The sequence below is a fragment of the Copadichromis virginalis genome, linkage group LG18, assembly GCF_057382275.1.
Source record: "Copadichromis virginalis isolate Kocher_CV1m ecotype Utaka linkage group LG18, C_Virginalis_male_GT1.1, whole genome shotgun sequence".
Lineage (NCBI taxonomy): Eukaryota > Metazoa > Chordata > Actinopteri > Cichliformes > Cichlidae > Copadichromis > Copadichromis virginalis.
Genome location: NC_140635.1, coordinates 21,812,249 through 21,831,036, shown reverse-complemented (window position 1 = coordinate 21,831,036; position 18,788 = coordinate 21,812,249). Strand labels below are relative to the sequence as shown.

At 43.3% G+C, this 18,788-nt stretch overlaps 1 protein-coding gene across 2 annotated transcripts; it reads left to right on the top strand.

Moving 5' to 3' along the window:
* The first annotated feature begins 290 nt into the window (after positions 1–290).
* On the top strand, positions 291–18,539 carry pax3a (paired box 3a). 2 transcript variants are annotated; one of them, XM_085438669.1, is made up of 9 exons: positions 291–627; positions 1,168–1,403; positions 1,789–1,918; positions 2,163–2,306; positions 10,998–11,197; positions 11,757–11,922; positions 12,055–12,275; positions 16,114–16,374; positions 17,402–18,539. In XM_085438669.1, exons 1-9 carry the CDS (start codon positions 543–545, stop codon positions 17,417–17,419), a joined length of 1,461 nt encoding a protein of 486 aa, XP_085294795.1. In that variant the 5' UTR covers positions 291–542; the 3' UTR covers positions 17,420–18,539. The 2 variants fall into 2 exon arrangements, with proteins under 2 accessions (XP_085294795.1, XP_085294794.1); XM_085438668.1 differs by having other exon boundaries at positions 12,052–12,275.
* The last annotated feature ends 249 nt before the right edge of the window (positions 18,540–18,788 follow it).

Here is an 18,788-nt window from a genome sequence, read left to right as displayed (position 1 = left end):
ATCATCTCAGCAGAGCCAGGCAAGAACTATTAATCGAACAGATCTGGTGAATTTGTTTTGTTAAGAGTTGCTCTCGCTGTGAGAAGTTTCACGCACAGAAGCCTGTGACGTGACAAGCTGACCTCGTGAGGTCAGTCCAAAGACAAGAGAGGGCCCGACGTCCAATCACACAGCTCCCCCTGGCCCTGAACGTCCGGATCTTTGACCAATCAGCATGCGCGCGGTAGAGTCAGAGGGGACAGCGAGCACAGATAAAATGTTTAACTTCAATCCATCCTCGCACAGCATCTTCATAGTCCCCGCAGGACTGCCAGGGCAACCAGCACTTTGATTTAAACTCACCCCTCAGCCCACATCGATCACCGGAAAGCAACCAGTAACTCTTATGAGGAATTCGGTGCGCTGCGGTCGAGGCAACCTGTTACTCAACGAATGCAAAGAGGGCGTCTAAACTAACAAAAGAAGGAGCGTCTTGTTGGATTAAAATCTACCAAGGTAGCTACGTTAAACGTGTGAAGCGACCTGACAGAAAGTCAGGAAACATGACAGCACTTGCAGGAGGTTTACCGAGGATGATGAGGCCGACTCCCCATCAGAATTACCCGCGAGGAGGATACTCTCTAGAAGGTAAGAAACCTCATCCAGCTGCTACTGCTCGCACATCTAAAACTAAACTTCAACTTAAAGCAAAAAAAACTTGAGCAAAGGTGGAAAAAGTGACTGCGGAACATCTTTAAAACTGTAAAAAACCAAAACCAAAAATAAACAAAACAAAACGAAAAACAAAAACTTGACTTTAAATGTCTGTTACTGGAGAGAAAGTCTGACTGCGCTATATGGTGATTGGTTTTGAATTTGTAATATTTCATGTCTATTTTATGCCTACTATTTAAGCATAAGTGTAGTTTTTGTGTCTAAATGTAACCTTTAAAAAACGATGTGTTTAATAACACAATTGTCCAGCTGGCCAATATATATTTTATAAATGCTTTTACATATTTCACTGCTCTTATTCCAACATAGCCTGTCACATGAGAGTTGTGAGGAGTTGTTGTTTGTTTATTTATTTTATACATATACAGTTTCCAAAGTGTTTTGCTGAAAAGATAAGAGGCAAGTTGTCTAGTTTTCAGGTGTTTCACAAACTAAACCTCTTGTTGTCTATAGTCTCGACTCCGTTAGGACAGGGTCGGGTCAACCAGCTCGGTGGTGTCTTCATAAACGGCAGACCTCTTCCCAACCACATTCGACATAAAATAGTGGAGATGGCCCATCACGGTATCCGGCCGTGCGTCATCTCCCGTCAGCTGCGGGTGTCCCACGGCTGCGTCTCCAAAATTCTCTGCCGGTACCAGGAGACGGGTTCTATCAGACCGGGGGCCATCGGAGGCAGCAAGCCGAAGGTGAGAGACGGGACGGCTAATGTTGTGTCTGATTATTATTCAAGAGCCAGTGTCCACAGGTTATTTCAGCAAAGCTTTTCAGAACACGCTCAGACAACACATTCCCGTCAAAATAAAAATCTTCACTGTTGTTAAACTCACAGATTTAATAATCTGGAAATTTGCAATCGTTATTAAAAAATTCAACAGCTGATATTAAACCCCCCCCAACCTTTTCTTTTTTAGACATTCAGCCAAAATAAAACGTGTGTCTAGAAATATGTATATATATATATATATATATATATATATATATATATATATATATATATATATATATATATATATATATATATATATATATAACCCTTATTTAAAATATGATTTCTCCCTTTTCCCACCGAAGCAAACCGCTTCTCCAGAGATTGACAAGAAAATCGAAGAGTATAAGAGAGAAAACCCGGGAATGTTCAGCTGGGAAATTAGGGACAAACTACTGAAAGACGGAATCTGCGACAGAAACAACGTCCCCTCAGGTACAGACAATTATAAAATATTGTAACTATAACCGGAAGGAACGATGTGGAAAAATCATTTCATCTTCCCCGCTTAAAAGTGATGGGATCATTTTAATCAACAAAAACGAGCGCAAAATTTGTTGGTGTAAGGGATTCTGAACATTTTTTTGTTAATTATTTGATAATGAAGTATTTTTTTAAAGAATGATTTTACTTTTTTCTTTCTTTCTGTAACTTATCCGAACTTTTCCGTCTGACTCAGTGAGCGCCATCAGCCGCGTCATGCGCTCCAAATTCGGCGGAGCTGGTGAGGATGAGGAGGAGGATGAAGAAGTCGTAAAGAGGGCGATGGAGGAAAACGAGCCACGGACGAAACACAGCATCGATGGCATTCTGGGAGATCGATGTAAGTTCTTCATTTATGATTTCAATGCGCTGTGTGCTCATGTTACTGTCCAGGAGAATGTTGATAAAGAAAAAAAAATTAAGAAACGAATTTGAGTAGAAAAGTAAGATCTGGTTGTTTATGGCTTTTAAATGGTTAATTGTGTGTGGTCGGTTTTGTTGTCTGTAGCTTATGAGCAAGGCTTTTCAGGCTGGTGAAATCCGCTTGTGCTTTGCCGTTTGTTTGTATCAGAAAGAAAATGAATAATAATAATAATAATTTCGATATTACTTTCTGGAAATGTTTGAATTTTTAAAATCTCAGATGCTCACGCATGCGCATACACTTGTGAGAGTTAAACAAATAGTTTTTTCAAAATCAAACATTTGTGTAACTCCCAGGCCTGAGAATTTATTTCTTTTTTTAAACACTTAATCGGACACTGCGAATGAACTTCTGAGCACAAAGCATCGCGAGTCCATTTAGAGTCACACCTCGGTATGACGCACAAAAAAGCCAAACTCCAGTGAGCGGCTCAGTGGTGTACAATAAAATGCCAGGCTCTTTCAAAATAGGGAAAGAAAGGGAGGAGGAGAAAAAAAAAGCTGCGCTGACAAAAGGCCGGGAGAAGACATTATGAACCCGCAATGAGCGATGAATTATTCAGGGACACCAACAGGCCCAGTGCGACCTGGTTTATAGACTCCTCCAAAAAAGTGCCAGTTTGGAGGATTTCGTCAGTGTTTACAGAACAAATCACATCAAAGGGGAAAAAAGGGAAGAAACCAGAATCAGACAATCACCTGTTGATTTTCGACCTGTTGAGGACTGAAATGAAACTGTTGCTATTGGAGACGTGATTGAATTTATAGTTGCTACACGAGGAGTAATTATGCTGCTGTTTTAGCCTAAATAATGCAGAGTTTCCTAATATATTTCTGTTGAAATGCGAACTCTTGTTCTATTTTACCAGACGGGAATTCTTCTAAGAGGAGAAAATAAAATTAACATTGAGTTAACGCATTCCGCAGCTCACAAAAGGCTCGCAGTTTTGTGAAATGTGGAGATGTGTTAAATTCACGCCAGTCAAATCGAACGGTTCCGTTACTGTTGCGCACGGAGCTTTTATCGCCGCTTTTTGTCTTTGCGCAGCGAGCATGACGCCTTCAGCGAGCGAGCGCAGGGAAACTCTTCACTCTTCACTAGATTAAACCCGAACCCTTTTATTTCTCTCCACTTTCATCCCAGAAAAAGTCCGCCCCTTTCCTTTCCGCCTAGGGCGCATACATTTAATGGAGTGACTGTGGGCACTTCCCTCCACCAGACGAGGAACATCCACAGTATTGATCAGGCCTGCTTGTTAAACTTCTTCAACTCATTTGTAAGGGAAGGGGGGGGGGGGGATACAAAATAAAAATCCGATTAGATTCTGATCGTAGATGGATACACCAGCAAATTATGATTTCATACGCATAATTTCTTCTTGACCCTGATTTGCTTCATCGCCCCAAGCCGAAGACCTAGTTGTTTAAATATGTTTAAAAATGTAATTTGAATGATTTTTAGGAATTGTTTTAATTGTCAGAACAAAATAAACAAATAAATAGAAGTTTCTCCTTTCTCTCTCTCTCCACCAAATAGGTGACATCCTACACGCAATCATCTTTAAAGCACATTTCTCTATTGAGAAAAGTACAATTTCATTCTTGTCTCTTTGTGGAAGTAGTTGAGTTTTTCTTCTTTCCCCCCTCTTTTATGAGACTTCATTAGAATGTGAAAAGGGTGGTTTGGGGACTGAGAGAGTGTCTTCTGGCCAAATATTGATTAAGTAGGTGTTTGTAGAGGCTATTGTTGTGGTAGAGAGAAGCCTGTTGCTCTCTGCCCCTTTCTCTTCTACCACTATTGTTGGCTTTCCTTAAGTGCTAAGATCAAAGCTGACTCATTTAGATTTATTTGTCTGGGAAAAAAAGGACTGCTAAGGTTTGTGGGTTAAAGTATATATCAGGAAGGCCAATGGCATTGGTGAGTGGCTGGAACATTGTGGGAAAGGGTTTGATTGTTCCATTTCCTGCATAAGTGAAAGTAGACTTGACAAAGTTTAAACAGCGCGTACGGTTGAGCAAGTTGGTTTACAATTTATATATATGTGTGTATATATATTTGTTAATAAAGCAGTCAAGCAACTCATTGTATCTTGGGTGTGTGATATTTACAGGAACACTGAATTGTGCAACGCTGTTCTTGTTCTTGGGATGTGTTAATTGATAGCATCCTTTCCTCCATTCTCTTAGCACTTTAGCCTTTAGCGTCATACAATTAATTAAAGTAACCAAAGTCATCGAAGCTAGAGCAGCAAGTCTTGCAGGATCCATTTATGGCAGTGGGGTGAAAGGCAAAAAGAAGAAGAAGAAGGAGGAGGCGGGGGGGAAGAAAGCTCAGAAATACAAACAGTCAAAGGGATAACTTTTCTTTAAAAAGGGAGTCCCGTGGTGCCAAAATGAATGAGCTCAGTTCTTTCAAATCTGCCATGGTGAACGCAGTCAACATGTAATAATTGGTTTCATTGAGGTGCATTCCAACAATCTGCTGCCATTCTCCTGCCTCTATTGTCCAGAGGCAGGCAAATAGCCAGAGGGACAGGAGGAATCAAGTGCTGACAAAACATGAAAGATTTAGCTGCTTTTGTCAAAGGAGCTGAGTAGGACTTTGTTTGTGTAAATAAACTGGGTTACTGGCTCCCTGTGATTTTGGCATGGCTTTTGAATGAGGGGGAAATTTGGAGAGCGAGGAGAGCAGAAAGTCTGCAACTGCGTTCAGGCCTGTGCCGTATTTTAAAGCGGTCAGAAATGCGTATGTAATATAGGTTGATCTGAACCGCCAACAAAGGAGAAGCTATTGCAATAACAAACTTCCGCACGTAGCCGGCTACATACAGGCTCTTTAATCCAATTTTCAAGTTTCATAACTTAGGCTCTCATGAGGCATCTAAGTATATAAACAGATAACATTTCGGGCACACACAGGGAACAGAGGCATCCAGGCAACATAGCAATAACCCTTAACTGTAAACAGAGAGAGAGATTTTGTAGAACATGCGACTGGAGTTTTGGAGGAGACAGGAGACAGAAGGCCTCAGTGCAACCAGAGGAATGTCTGCTATAGCCACATTTCCATTTTCCTCTCAGGGCTGGATAATGGAAAAATTTATATGTGGGGCTCACTCTGTGTTTTCCTGTGTTGAGAGTGCTTATGATGCTTATTTATCCTGTTAGACTGCTGGGAAAACAGCCCAAATTCATAGATGGATGGGTGGATAGATACTTCTTTGCCCTTCTACTCTACTTAAAATACTCAGCACTTTCACATTTTGCTAGTCGGCACCACTCTCAACGCTCTCTCCTGCTCCAAAAAAGAATGGAAAAAATCCACACTGGCTGATCTGCAACTGAATGCAGACTCTATGCTTCATTAAAGCCTCTTTCTCTGTTGGCACCCACATTGTGATCCTCCAATATTAATTCAAAGGACAATTAATGAATGCGGGCCAACTTTGAAGTAATGGGCTGGGGTCCTGCCCTGAGCCGGCCCCTCGGCGCTGATGTACTCTCTGCATTCTCCCCACTAACCCCAAAGACACTGTGAAGTTACTGAAAAAGAAGCATCGAGCAATAGAAGGTCAAGGAGAGGAGCCCCAGTAGAAAAAGAGCTCTCTATTTTCTTGGAAGTATTAGCCAAGCAAAAGTCTGTGATGGGGAGGATAAAGGAGCGAGGAGAGAAAAGGGTCGGGAGCGAGGGGACTCTCCAAAGAAGAGCCACAATGGGATAGTTAATTGAGTAAAGCCAGACAGCGTTGTCAATCACTTAACTTTGTTTAGCCTCAGGTTTTGTGAAGCAGTTTCATCCAGCACATTGCACATTACGGACGTGCCAACGCAACTCTGCTGCTGTTTTGATTTATTTCTTTTTCTCACTCTGAACAAGGAAGACAACATTTTTTTTAAGTAAAGAAATGTGTGTTCTAGTTTCCAGCTTATTTCCTACCATTTAAGTAAAAATAAATAAATAAATCATAGACATTTGTAGGGTCTGAAAAATTAAAGTGTGGAATGTGTTGATGGTTTTTCTCTCTGAGTATCTGTGCAGTTTTGTTGCAGGGTCAGTGGCGAGGCTGACTCCGCTGCGGTGCTGTGTGTGTGAAAAGGTCAGGGGCTAACCTGGGGTCACTTCACTGTTAAAACTATCAGGCCCCAGGAAATGAGGTTATGATAATGTTTGGGAAAAGCTGTCAACGGACAAACCAGTGTCAGGATGTTACACCGAAGGATCCATGACGCACAAATAACCTTCTTTTTGTAACACGTACATCTTTCCTGCATCCGAGAACCATATTCCGGCTGTCCTGCGTCAGGTAATTGGTTCGGGTGTCTGTTTTGCCTAACAGGGCAGAGCTGATGGGGAGCTCTGCTGGTTGGTCTCTGTGTGACTGGAACGTGCGGCAGACTGGCCTGTTGCTGCAGCCCTGCGTGGGTTCTTTGCAGTTGCTTTGTCCGTGCCCCGAGGGTGGAAATGCCACCGTGAAACTGTCACCTAACTGCACTGCGGTGGAACTAAATAATAACCACCGCACACTGGGCACACATAATAGCTACGCAGGGCCATTTGTGCTTTTTTTGTCACCCTCACCGATATTAGACAGAGATACATCTTTCAACTTCATATTGCCGGCTATTTCTTTGTCCGTTAAGTGCTAACCTCCTCCGCTTATTCGCTCCATTTTTTTTTCTATGTCCATCACATCATCATCTCTCACTTTTTCTCCCCCCCCCCCCTTTTTTTTTTTTTTCCCAGGCAGCTGCGGGTTCCTGGGGGCTCTTTAGCAAGTCAAGTGAGCAGCCCACTCACTCCCATTTCCCCCTTAACTGTTAACCCCAGCTGAGCCCATAAGCTGTCAGTTAACCATTCTTTCCCTCAGTGCATCTGCTCGCTCTGGCTCTATGTGGCATGCCACTATTTTATTCAGTGGCCCACTCGCACTGTGCTCTGTGGCCTGAAAGGGCCACATCTACTTCCTTGGGCAAATAGCTAGTTCATTTGTCTCTTCTGCCCTTTGTTTTGTGTTGCGAACACATGTCACCAGCTCAATTACCTTCTCTATTAACAGCCCCTGGAGGACGGGCTAAGCCAGCCCCTATCAAGATGAGACTATAAACTGCCACATATGCTCTGCTTCGCTTTCTCTTTCCTCTGTGTTTCCTCATCCCCTCGTTTCCCTCTTCATTTGAGACTTTCTCGTCTTTTTTGATTTCTTACTTTATTCCTTCCTTCAGTATGTACTTTGAGTCTCTCTCACACTTCTCTCTCCACCTCTTTGGTTTGTTTCTCGTTTCAAAGTGCATGTGTGTAAATTTATATGCATGTATGAGCGCAGTGTCTCTTCATATTAACATCTCTTGAAAGGGTAAGTGGAGGGGGGGGGGGGGGGGGTGAATGCTTGGCAAGGCAAGCCCTGGCCGAGGTAGTTTCTGCAATACACAAGAGCAGCCTTTATTCCTAACAGTCGAAACCCTCTCTTGGGTTTTTTTGGCTTGTTTGAGGCACTCCTGCTGCAGGTGACGCTAATGGAACTGGACATTCCCCAAGTTCACATCTGTGACCCTCTGGAGTTTATCTTCCCTGCCTGTCAGTCTCCTCTCTCGATCAATATGTGGTTGGGTTTATCTTGCATGGTGGGTCTGCAGCACTGTCCTTGCCCTCTACATTTTATCTGCCTGCACGCTCGTCTGTGAATACACTTGTTTTTTTTTTTTTGTTTTTTTTTTGTCTTGAATTTCTGATCAGGGAAAGGAACCTGTTGAATTCACTTGTTGAGCTCCTTAAACTGCGATAAACACAGTCATATCTGTTCTTCTATCTGAACTAGCTTCTTATTAGTTTATTATACTACATCTTGCTCTCTTTTGAAACAACTGTTTCGTGGATTATTCTTCAGCAACCTCAATTTCCGCTTGTGGGATAATAATCTATCTTTCTGTTAGGACGCCCGTCAGAGCCAGGGCCAAACTGTGAGGAGCGATGGAGTATTTTCAGCTCCCCGGTGCTTTAGCTCCAGCGTAAAATTTGATTTGGGTGTTTAAGTAAGGAGGTCGAGGCCTTCCTTTGTGCGGTTAGTATCCTCTTCTGTCGTTTTGTTGCAGGGAATGTGTGGGAACAAGCCTGCTTCTGCATCAGCATGCCTTAAAAACTGATGTCAGTGCAGGAAAGTGTTTTTAAAAAAAAAGTCAAAGATGCAGATGCAATGATGGGAGAGCAGAAGACAAGAGCAGTGAAGTAAATTGATGAGATTTAAGGGACAGGTCCTAAAGAATAACCAGCACCCCAATTTGCCTTAGCTTGGCACCCAGCACGCCTTCCCCATCATCTTCTTCAGGTGCCTTCAGCCTCCCATCTCCTCACCATGTCAACCCTTCAACTCCCCATCCCCCAACTTTGTGCCCCTCAGGCCATGGAGGGAGGGGATGAAGGGGTGCTCCCCTGCTGTGCCCCTCCACAGCCCTCAGTAGCCCTTCTCCAGACTCCTTTGTGCCCCCCCCCCTTTCTCCCTCCCACTCTTCATTCCCCCACTCAGCCCCTGGCTCTACAGCCCCCATCTCACCCTTCAGCCCCCTCCACTCCCCTGCTGGGCAGGTGACAGGCCCCTGAATGCGGGCCCGGGCGTCCCTGATGGCTCCTACAGATGGAGCGTGGTAATCGGTCCAATAGAGCCCTGCCACAGGCTTTTCCCTGCAAAGATACAAAGGCCTGGCCACATAACAACACCCCCCCCCCCCCCCAACAAAAAAAAAAAGAAAGACAGTGAGAGAGGAAGAGAGAAAAAGAGAGAGAGCATGCTAGAGGATGACAAAAGCAACACTGTCATTTACCATTAAGGACACTCTGTGACGGACTGTTTTCTTAGTAGTTACTAATAATAAAAACAGGGAGGGAAAGGAGAAGGAAAGACAGAAATAAAAGGTAAAAGGGTGCAGGCGAGGAGATCCACCCCCAACCTTGTAGTTAACATGATATACAATGCCAATGGGGAGCTTTCTCCTCTGAGGAGTTTTATGAGTTCGCCTTCCCTCCCTCAAGAATTTTTTGCGTTTCTTTGCCGTCATTCATTGTCTTTTTTTTTCTTTCCTTCTCTGTTCGCCCATTATTAAAATGGTAATGGCACTGGATATAGCTGTGCTCGCTTCCTCATCTTGAGATGTACTCTCCTCAAGTTGCTGATTTATAGAAAATGCACAGAGAAATACAAAATAAGTTTCCTTTTATAAGCAAAGTTTTACTTTAATCCAAAGTCTCTCTTTGTGTCGGACATGTATTTTACATATAAAATGTGCTTCAGTGCGTCTCAGGCCAAACTTTACCTGGAAAAAAACAACACAAAAAACAGCCCATGCTCAGAGTTGCACTTTCCAAACCTATTGAAGCATCCAACCAATCACTGATCGCCTATACACCTACGTGGCACCCTCAGTCCAAATGTAATAAAGAGCTCTTCTCAGCATCAGAATCTTGTGTGCTGGCGGTCCTTATCACAGCAGCATTCCCTCAGGCCAAATCCGTGTGTAATGCCTGGTCAGACACACACTGGCAACCAGCACAAACATTTCCTGCTTGGCTCCAGAGACTCCAGAGGCGAGGGGAGATCTCTGCCTCTAGCCCCCACCCCCTCCTTGTTGTCTGACTTGGCACTTTTTAATTAAAGCTTTAAATCTGAAGGGCAGAGGGAGAATGTCTGTCTGTTTGGGGGGGAATAGCCAAGCTTCGGTCTTCTGCTGAAGCCTTTCTGCTGCTTACACCTGTCCGTCTGGTTTTGAGCCACTTATTTCGTCTCCCTCGGCGTAGAGGTGTTTGCTGCATAGTTTGAGTGTCGAAAAGGTGCAGTGAACCCTCCTCATGAGCTTTAAGGGGTCCCTCTGGGGTGGATTTGGAAGTGGATTCCAACTCTGTCTTATTTCCATCTGTTTTTGACACATTGTCACAGTCTACATTCACCGAGTGAAAACCCGTAGCTCAGGCGCAGCAGATGCATGTTTGTGAGTGTGCATATGAGTGAGAATGATGGGGGGGGGGGGGGGGGGGGGATTGCACATACGTAATGGTGGACAATGGAAGACTGTCACGCTAGTTTGTGGAGCTTAATCATTATTTAATAGATGGGCAACCTCCCCCTCAAAATTCAGAAATGGTTGTCTATGGTCTCAAGTATTCAATGATTCCCTTCTTCTGCTGAATTAGGTCCCAATGGCTGTCTCCCAGTTACCCAGTTGCTCTCTCCTGCCCTCAACTGAACAAACAGATTAAGAAGCACCTGCAAAAGGCTGACTGCCTTTCACTATGGGACCCTATCGGCATAGGACACAGCATGGCTAAGACTGGAAGAGACACAGTGTCCCAGGGAATGGATACCCCAGAGAGATGTAGTCCTCTTTAATCCATGTTCAAGCAGCCTCTGGCTTTTGATCCCCTCAGGAACCACTGAGGAGTTTAAGGGAGCAGGAGGATACAATCTAAAGTGGCTCTGCACCATGTGTTGCACTCAGCACAATCTATTGTATCAGATCCTGCTATTGTACCCCAGCTTAGTATTTACTACAGTGTTTCATTCTGTGTCAGCCTGACTCCTCTGAATATCGAATTAACACAGAGTTTGTTTCCTGATCCCAGCCAGTCACTCAGACGAGGGCTCCGATGTGGACTCCGAGCCGGGTCTGCCTTTGAAGAGGAAGCAGCGTCGGAGTCGGACTACCTTCACGGCAGAACAGCTGGAGGAGCTGGAGAGGGCTTTCGAACGCACGCACTACCCTGACATCTATACGCGAGAGGAGCTGGCTCAGCGGGCCAAACTCACCGAGGCTCGAGTTCAGGTTAGACCCACGCACGGAAAAGTTTTGGAGACCTGAATCTTGACAGTATAGCAGTGTGTCAGTCCGTCATGACTTTGTGTCACATGGGCATTAAATAGCCTTGAGATGTTGCCACGCATTCCTCACAGCTATTAGACATGTGTTCCTCTAAAAACCCTTGACCCTTTGCCCCTGCACATGCAGACAGACAAAATGCAGATTCACTACAGCCACCGTGTGTGAAAACAGTGTCCTATTTTTGGCAAACTCCTCAAAAAGCGCTATGTTAAGATCATCAAATATCACAAAATAGACTCTTGTTTAAGACGGTTTCCTAATTATAGGGTTTAACAACCGTAACAACCCTCCAGCCTTATCTGAACCCAGCGACCAGCCATGGCACACAAAGCAGTAATGTGTGTCATTTCACTTCACTTTACAAATGTTAAGATCTCTGTCAGTTCAGCTCCTTGTAATCACACCGACTGGCCTGGCATGTGCACATATACCTTCACTGGCCTGATGGCAAACCCTATTGGGTTAGGAGAAAAATAAACACTTGCCTATGTTACTCTCTCAGGTGTGGTTCAGTAACCGAAGAGCCCGGTGGAGGAAGCAAGCAGGGGCTAATCAACTGATGGCGTTCAACCACCTCATCCCTGGTGGTTTCCCCCCATCAGCTATGCCCGGTTTGCAACCCTATCAACTGTCAGACAGCCCCTACCCTCAGACTTCTATAGCTCAAGGTGAGCATAGCTGAACGAATCTGAGCATACCTGAGTAATGATTTTGCAGATTTCTTCTTATCGCACATGTTTGTGTTTTTATAAGAATAATCGGATTTTAAATAAAATGTTTCATCTAATTTTATCCAGCAGCTTCTGAGCAGCCCAGTACAGTCCACCGACCGCAGCCTCTACCACCCACCTCTGTGCACCAGAGTGGGCTCAGCTCCTCAGCCAGTTCCCAGGATGGGAGCTCTGCGTACTGCCTGTCTTCTGGTCGACACGGCTTCTCAGGATATTCAGAAAACTTTGTGGCCCCAGCAGGACACACCAACGCCGTCAACCCGACCATCAGCAACAGCCTCTCACCGCAGGTCAGTCTGCCAATCTGTTGTTAAAATACATAGCAATACATTTATCGCCAAGTTATTGTACTTCTGCATAAACAAACATTAATTAGACTGAAATACAAGCACACACCTATCCACACATAACAAAAAAAGAAGCAGTCCTTCGCTGCGGTTCGAGAAGTCCACCATATGTTGGAATAATGACACACGGGCACTCGCACTTCTGTGTGTGGCCTCATAGACAGCTTTGCAGCGACACAGATGACACCTTGTTAGGCTAAAGAACTCGGTAGCTTTTCATTTTTGTTTATTCCGACGGGTAGCTTGATGAATTTAAAATGTGGCAAACGTCAGTCTTTGGAGGGGCAGAAAGGACCAGACGTGAGGAAGGATGTACGGATGTCGGATGATGACACAAATCAAAACTGAAAAGACAATTATGGTCGATTACACAGTCATCAGTGTCCATCAGTGGCTCCCTACCAGCTCAGAAGATAGACTAACAGGCGTAAAACGAGCTTTTAACCGCCACAAAGGGTGGCGGGCTCACATGCAATGCATGCTGAGTCTTAATTCCCATGAGAGAGAATCTCAGACTCCTGTCAGGCTCAGATAAAAAAACAGCTCCGGGCAGGTTTCTTACTTTGTGAATGCCTGAGGATGTATATACCGAGAAAAAAGAAGAAGAAGAGCTTTGTTGTGGCCACTGAGGTGCACAGTTAGAAAGCAGTAGGTGGCACCATTGTGGCTGAAGCTATAACTGACCACTTTGGCAAACATCTGAAACATCTGGTTTTAAATGCATTCAAAGTTAGTCATGTCTGCTAACTCATAATTTGTAAATGGTACGCAAGCTTGCTGGTAGCAGCCTTCCTGTAACTGAGCTCATGCTTGTGGGCTGAGTTTCCTGCACCCACAGGGTCACCAATGGACTTTAACTCCAATAAAGAGGCCAAAGGTGCTGTGGCCTCATGGATGGTTTCAACATTAACCTTAGTGGGCCGCTCTGCATTTAAACGGACATCTCATCTTGCAAATCGGACGGCATGCCTCGAATGTTTTCTCAGTCTGGAATTGCAATCACTGAATGTTCCAGTGTCTTAATTGATTGGAATGAAGTAATCTAGCCCTTCGTAACAAGGTGTGTAATTTATGTAAATGACTCACTTTGTTGGCTAATTTGTTTTAATTTATGTATCCATTGCAGCTGTTTGAATGTACATTACAATGCGTTTTTCTCGATTTCAGATGAGGATAGAATTAATTTCCCGATTTTAACTTAATAAGGCAGAGAAAATGAGAATTTATTAAATTCTATGACATTGATAGTTAATACCTCAAGACCTCTCTGCACTCAGAAAACTTTACTTCTTCAGTTTCGTCATATAGCTACGTAGCTTGGTCAAATTTGTATCAAATCCTTGCTGGATTTATCCGTTTTTCTGACCTCCAAATTCGTCTATAGTATCTGATCTACTCTACTGGATCCTTCAGACGTTTCGCGGTTTCATTCAACTCCAGATATGGAGAGGACCGTGGAGTTTTGATATGGATAAGGTTTACTTTAGATAGATGATATTCTTGTCTGAACAGTTAGCTCTGCTTTGGGAGTAGCGTTCACGCCAGTGGTTTCCCTTTCTCCTGTGTCTCGCTGCTGATCTGGTGCATACCAAAGCAATCCTTTCTCACCAAGGAAGCAAGCGGCCAGGATTTGCACCCCCCCGAGTCCTAATCTCCGGAACAACCTCAAAACAGACACATACTACCAGGACCTGATGCTGTTTCAGTTGGAGACAGAGAGGGCATGAGTACCTAGATCAGACAGAAAGCCATGCAAATACAACGCAAACTAACCTTTGCACACACATGGTGCATGCATTTCAACACAATCATGTGTACTATATGTTTTATTTTGTAAAGAAACACCACGTGGGGAAAAATGTTAAAAAAAAAATCTTAATTTAATCAGGCAGTCTGAGAACAAAATCTATTTTACAATAACAGACCAGAGAACATGAAAGACTCACAAGAACAAAACTGGATGAAGACACAATCAAGGAATCCTTAAATACAATTCGTAGATTCATAGCAAAAACATGCACGGGGAATATCTAAGATTAAGTATTCATTGGATATTGAGCTGCAATTTGGTAGGAACGGGGGAGAGGGATGTGAGAGTGTAAATGAATACCAACAGTGAGAAATCCATCCAAACTTTTCATACAGCGAAGAACGATGGGTGTGAAATTTGTCATCTCATTTTTTTTCTTTTTTCTGGGCTACATTACAATACAAATGATCTCACATGGCCAAAGACACAATAGCTTTAAGGCTGAAGGTACTGCGACATGCAAGGCCTAGTTTCATTCATTATTAATCAAATATTAACTAAAAAATAAAACGTCTTAATTACTAAAACATGACTGAATTGTATTGTTTGAAATCTACGTAAACAGAAGTTGAGATATCAGCCTTGCGTGTTCAAAAATATTTAGACTGCACAAATGGAAACTAAATACTAAAGGGGAAAAAAGAAAAAATATGTAAAAATAACTGAAGAAATTAAATAGTTTGAACTAATATAGCAGCTTTTAATCTTAACTAAGTTCAATTAAATGCATCGCAGTGCATTTCTGATTGACAAACGACTCATACAACAAGGGTGGAAAACAAGGTGCTGGCCTGCCATTTGAATTAAATGGAGTTCAGTGTCTTGTCCAGTATGTTGATAAGCTGGGGATCAAACTGGCAACCATGCCACTAGAAGACTGCACTTTTTATCACCTGAGCCACGGCCACCCTCGAAGCTGCCTCTGTAGCATACATGTGCGTGTGTGCGCCAACTGACTGTCCGCTGTGAAAGCCTTTGTTTTTTAAACCACTTGGCGCTACTCATTCTTTATCTTTTTCTTTTCAGTTAGACAGTTCCTGGTTTTGCTCTTGGCTTCGGCTCTGCGTCCTCCTACACGGACTGTAATTCTTGTTCTCCCTTTTTGTCCATTTTTAGACATTTTAATGACTTCACTTTGCCTCTCACGCAAACCTTTGTGCAGCTGTTCCCGGTGGATCATTGATACCCCTACATCCCTGACATCGGAGCAAAAAACTGCTAATACACATACACGTGCGCATGCAAACACCTACTGCTGCATGCTTGTAGGAGATGTAGCGCTCAGACACATATGCAAACACACCCCACCCCTCAATCCCACCTAACCTTTGACCTCTTCGCCCTCACAAGGACACTGTGGTTTTTGTCTCAAGAGAAAGTGAGATGATTAAGGGAAAGTGAAAGCGTGAAAGTGAAATTTGCTTTTTTTTTTTTAGGCAGAATTTAAGCAAAAATAAACATCACGTTCTCAGCGTTTTTGTTTTTAAAATCAACACTGAGCAAATTTAGACACTTTCTTTTTTTGTTGGTTTAATTTCAAGGAAATGCTACGAGTTGGCTAGTGTAAACAATGAGAGAAAAATACTCCAATATTTTTATTAACCTGCTTATTAACCTGCTTAATATATTAACCTGCTTCTGCAAATACGACATAAGAACTATAGCAGATTCCACTAGTGGGCTAAAGCTTTGGCCACTGTTAGCTTCCTATTCCAAATAAAGAGAACCATATGTGTGACGGAAGCTAGTAATAATGTATTTATGACAGTGAACGGGGGGAGAGAAGGAGCGCTTACACTTCAGCCCACCTGTGTGGAGTGGATAAAATGAGTGTATGATACTGCCTTGGGATTTTTCAAAATTTACTTTGCAATATATTTTATTTTGAAGGTCACGCTGTAAGTAGAAAATCTCTTCAATTAAATCCAGTTCCTGTTCTAAACAATCAAGACTTCCTCTGTCTGCCTTCAGGTGATGGGCCTATTGAATCCAGGTGGAGTACCACATCAGTCCCAGAGTGACTTTGCCCTTTCCCCATTGACTGGGAGCCTGGAGCCCAATGGTGGTATGGCTGCTAGCTGTCATGGTTCCCAGCGCCTGGAGGCTCTACCAGGCCTGACCAGCATGCCCGCCCTGCCTAGCACTCAGTCTTACTGCCCGCCCTCCTACTCCTCCTCAGCCTATGTGGACCACCACCCTTCCTACCAGTATGGACAGTACAGTCAGAGCAAGGTACAATGTAATTTTTTAAATTTTTGTTATAATATTGTAACAAAAACACTAATTCATACCGACTTCCAACCTGATTTAGGTTTGTTTAAAGGCCTAAACCATAACCTCTGCTTTAATTGCGCAGATCCTTCTGATGAGTGAGCTTCTCAAATCGCCCAGCACTGCGCTGAAATTACATTAAACTTTAGGGAATGCTTGCAGCGCGGTTACCTCAGTTTACATTACCATCATCGGGCTATCCACGTGGCCCGAAGCTTATCCCAGCACACACGTTTTCACTCACTGTCCTTTCGTGACCCCTGCGTATGATGAGCTTGCCCATCAAATCCTCAGTCTAGCTCACCTAGCCATGTAATGACCCCTGTGTAACAAAGATCGCCGCCAAAATGAAAGGACTCGTGTCTCGAAGTGCGTTTGACAGGCCAGAGGGGAGTGTGCAGTCTGCTGTTAGGCCTGATCTGAAGTACACTACCAAAATGTTGACTGGCCCATCAGTGGCAACATCTTGATGTCATTAATTTAGTCAGTCCTGGGAGGGACTCATATGTAGCTGGGGGGTGGGGGGTGGGGGGGGGGGTGGGGGCAAATGGATGTGTGTCTATGTGTGCGCAGGCGTGTACGTGTATCTGCATAAAAGCAGGGTAAGAGGCTTTTTAACAGGGGGTGATTATGGCCCTTGGCAGGTCCGGATTAGAACCATGTGTCCCACTGGAGGTCAGATTTAGAGTTGTTATTGATCAGTGAAGCAGTGCCAGAGATCCAGGCTAAGGCTCTGTCTCGGCGCAGTGTAACCAACCTCACCAAGTACAAACTATGTCCAGACTTATTCTCAGAGCTTTCTCAAAGCTTCTCATTCCGAAGTTTACCAAAGGGTCCCAGATTTCTTTCCCACCTGCTCTCACCATCCCTCCCTACCAACATCACGTCTCACATTTAACTGTCCATTTCACACTTAAACCTCCATGAGATTTTCTGTTGTATGTAAATAAAATAAACAAATAAAATAAACTTTTTATGTTCCCCTTAGGTGCCTTTTATTATTTGAAGCTCCCAAGGTGGTGTGAAGAAGAGGTTTGCCAGGCCTCGCTGACATTTGTCACTGGAAAACACCACCAGCCGCTGCCTCTGACAACTTCCCCAGGACAGCAAGACATAGTGTGGGGGCTAAAGCGATTCAGACATTCTCCTTTGGCAAGAAGTGAACGTTCTGAGATGAAGGTGAAGTGATGAAGGTAGTTGTCTGGGATAATCAGAACCAAAGGCATGGTTGCTCTTGTTACCCGACACTTGCTTTGCTTGTGTGTCATGTCATGCTCCAAGAACCAAGCGCTGATCATTCACCATACTTCAAGAGGAAAAGTAGGAGGGCGGGGATATGAGAAGTAATTCCACTCAAGACCTTTTAGTATTTTTATTTTTTAAACATGTAGCAGAGATGCAAGCTAAGGTAGACTTCATAAGAACTTCTGCTCTTCTAAGAATGTCTTCATCAAAACCGTGTCATGGAAAATGATATTAACTGTAAATTAAGTAACTCTTTGGCGATCAACGTGTGACTACACCGGGAAAACCAGCAAGAACACATGAACTGAAGCCACGTGGAGTCATTGTGAATCCGCTGCAACCCAAAGAAAGTGCAATACAGTCATACCTCATGTAATGTAAATGAACGTGCATCAAATGTTCCCCAGTTATAACCTCAAAAACACACTCTGTCTTCGTAATGTCATTCATTTTGGGTTGTACGCACTGAGCAATCAGGGGAAGTCATCAAGCGATGAATGATAGAACATATAGTTGTGATGTCATTAAGCCAAAAAAAAAAAGAAAAAAAAATTCTCTGCCAGTGAATACATTATTCAGTTTGACAGTTAATTTTTGCTTTTGCATGTGTTTAACTAGTTTTTTTTCTTTTTATAAGGAACTTGCAAATATTACTTCCACTTCCTATTTATTTAGTCTTCATGTGTCTTTTCTGTACGTCCTCCTGTACAAGCACATGTAAGTGCTTCAGTAAGTCTTACATAATGCTCATTTGTTATGTTTTTTTTCTTTTTTTACACTCTTCATTTACAATGGCGTAAAACTGTTTTGTTGGTAAAAACATTTTGTGTAAAATATAGCACTATTTACTATTTATAATAAACGCATAAAAGTGGACAGTTGTAACACTGAATTGTGTAATTTGTGGAATGCATTTAAAAACATAGGCATGGATAAACTGTTTATCTGCACCTATCTACAACAGAATAATATATGAATAAATCAGCCCCCAGAATCTTACTACCTTTACAGAGAATAAATTTGGGGGGGGGGGACCTCTAAAAATGGTAAGAAGAAGGTTAAAAAGAATCTGATGGCGTAAAGCACCTTGGAGCGACTAAAAGTTCTTTCATAGTGTTTCATAGTTTCCT

Excerpts from the sequence above, each read along its gene's own strand:
- pax3a (XM_085438668.1), top strand. The coding sequence starts at position 543 with ATGACAGCACTTGCAGGAGGTTTACCGAGGATGATGAGGCCGACTCCC. Across the intron at positions 1,919-2,162 it reads CAGAAACAACGTCCCCTCAG|TGAGCGCCATCAGCCGCGTC; the intron begins GTACAGACAATT and ends CGTCTGACTCAG. Across the intron at positions 12,276-16,113 it reads GCAACAGCCTCTCACCGCAG|GTGATGGGCCTATTGAATCC; the intron begins GTCAGTCTGCCA and ends GTCTGCCTTCAG.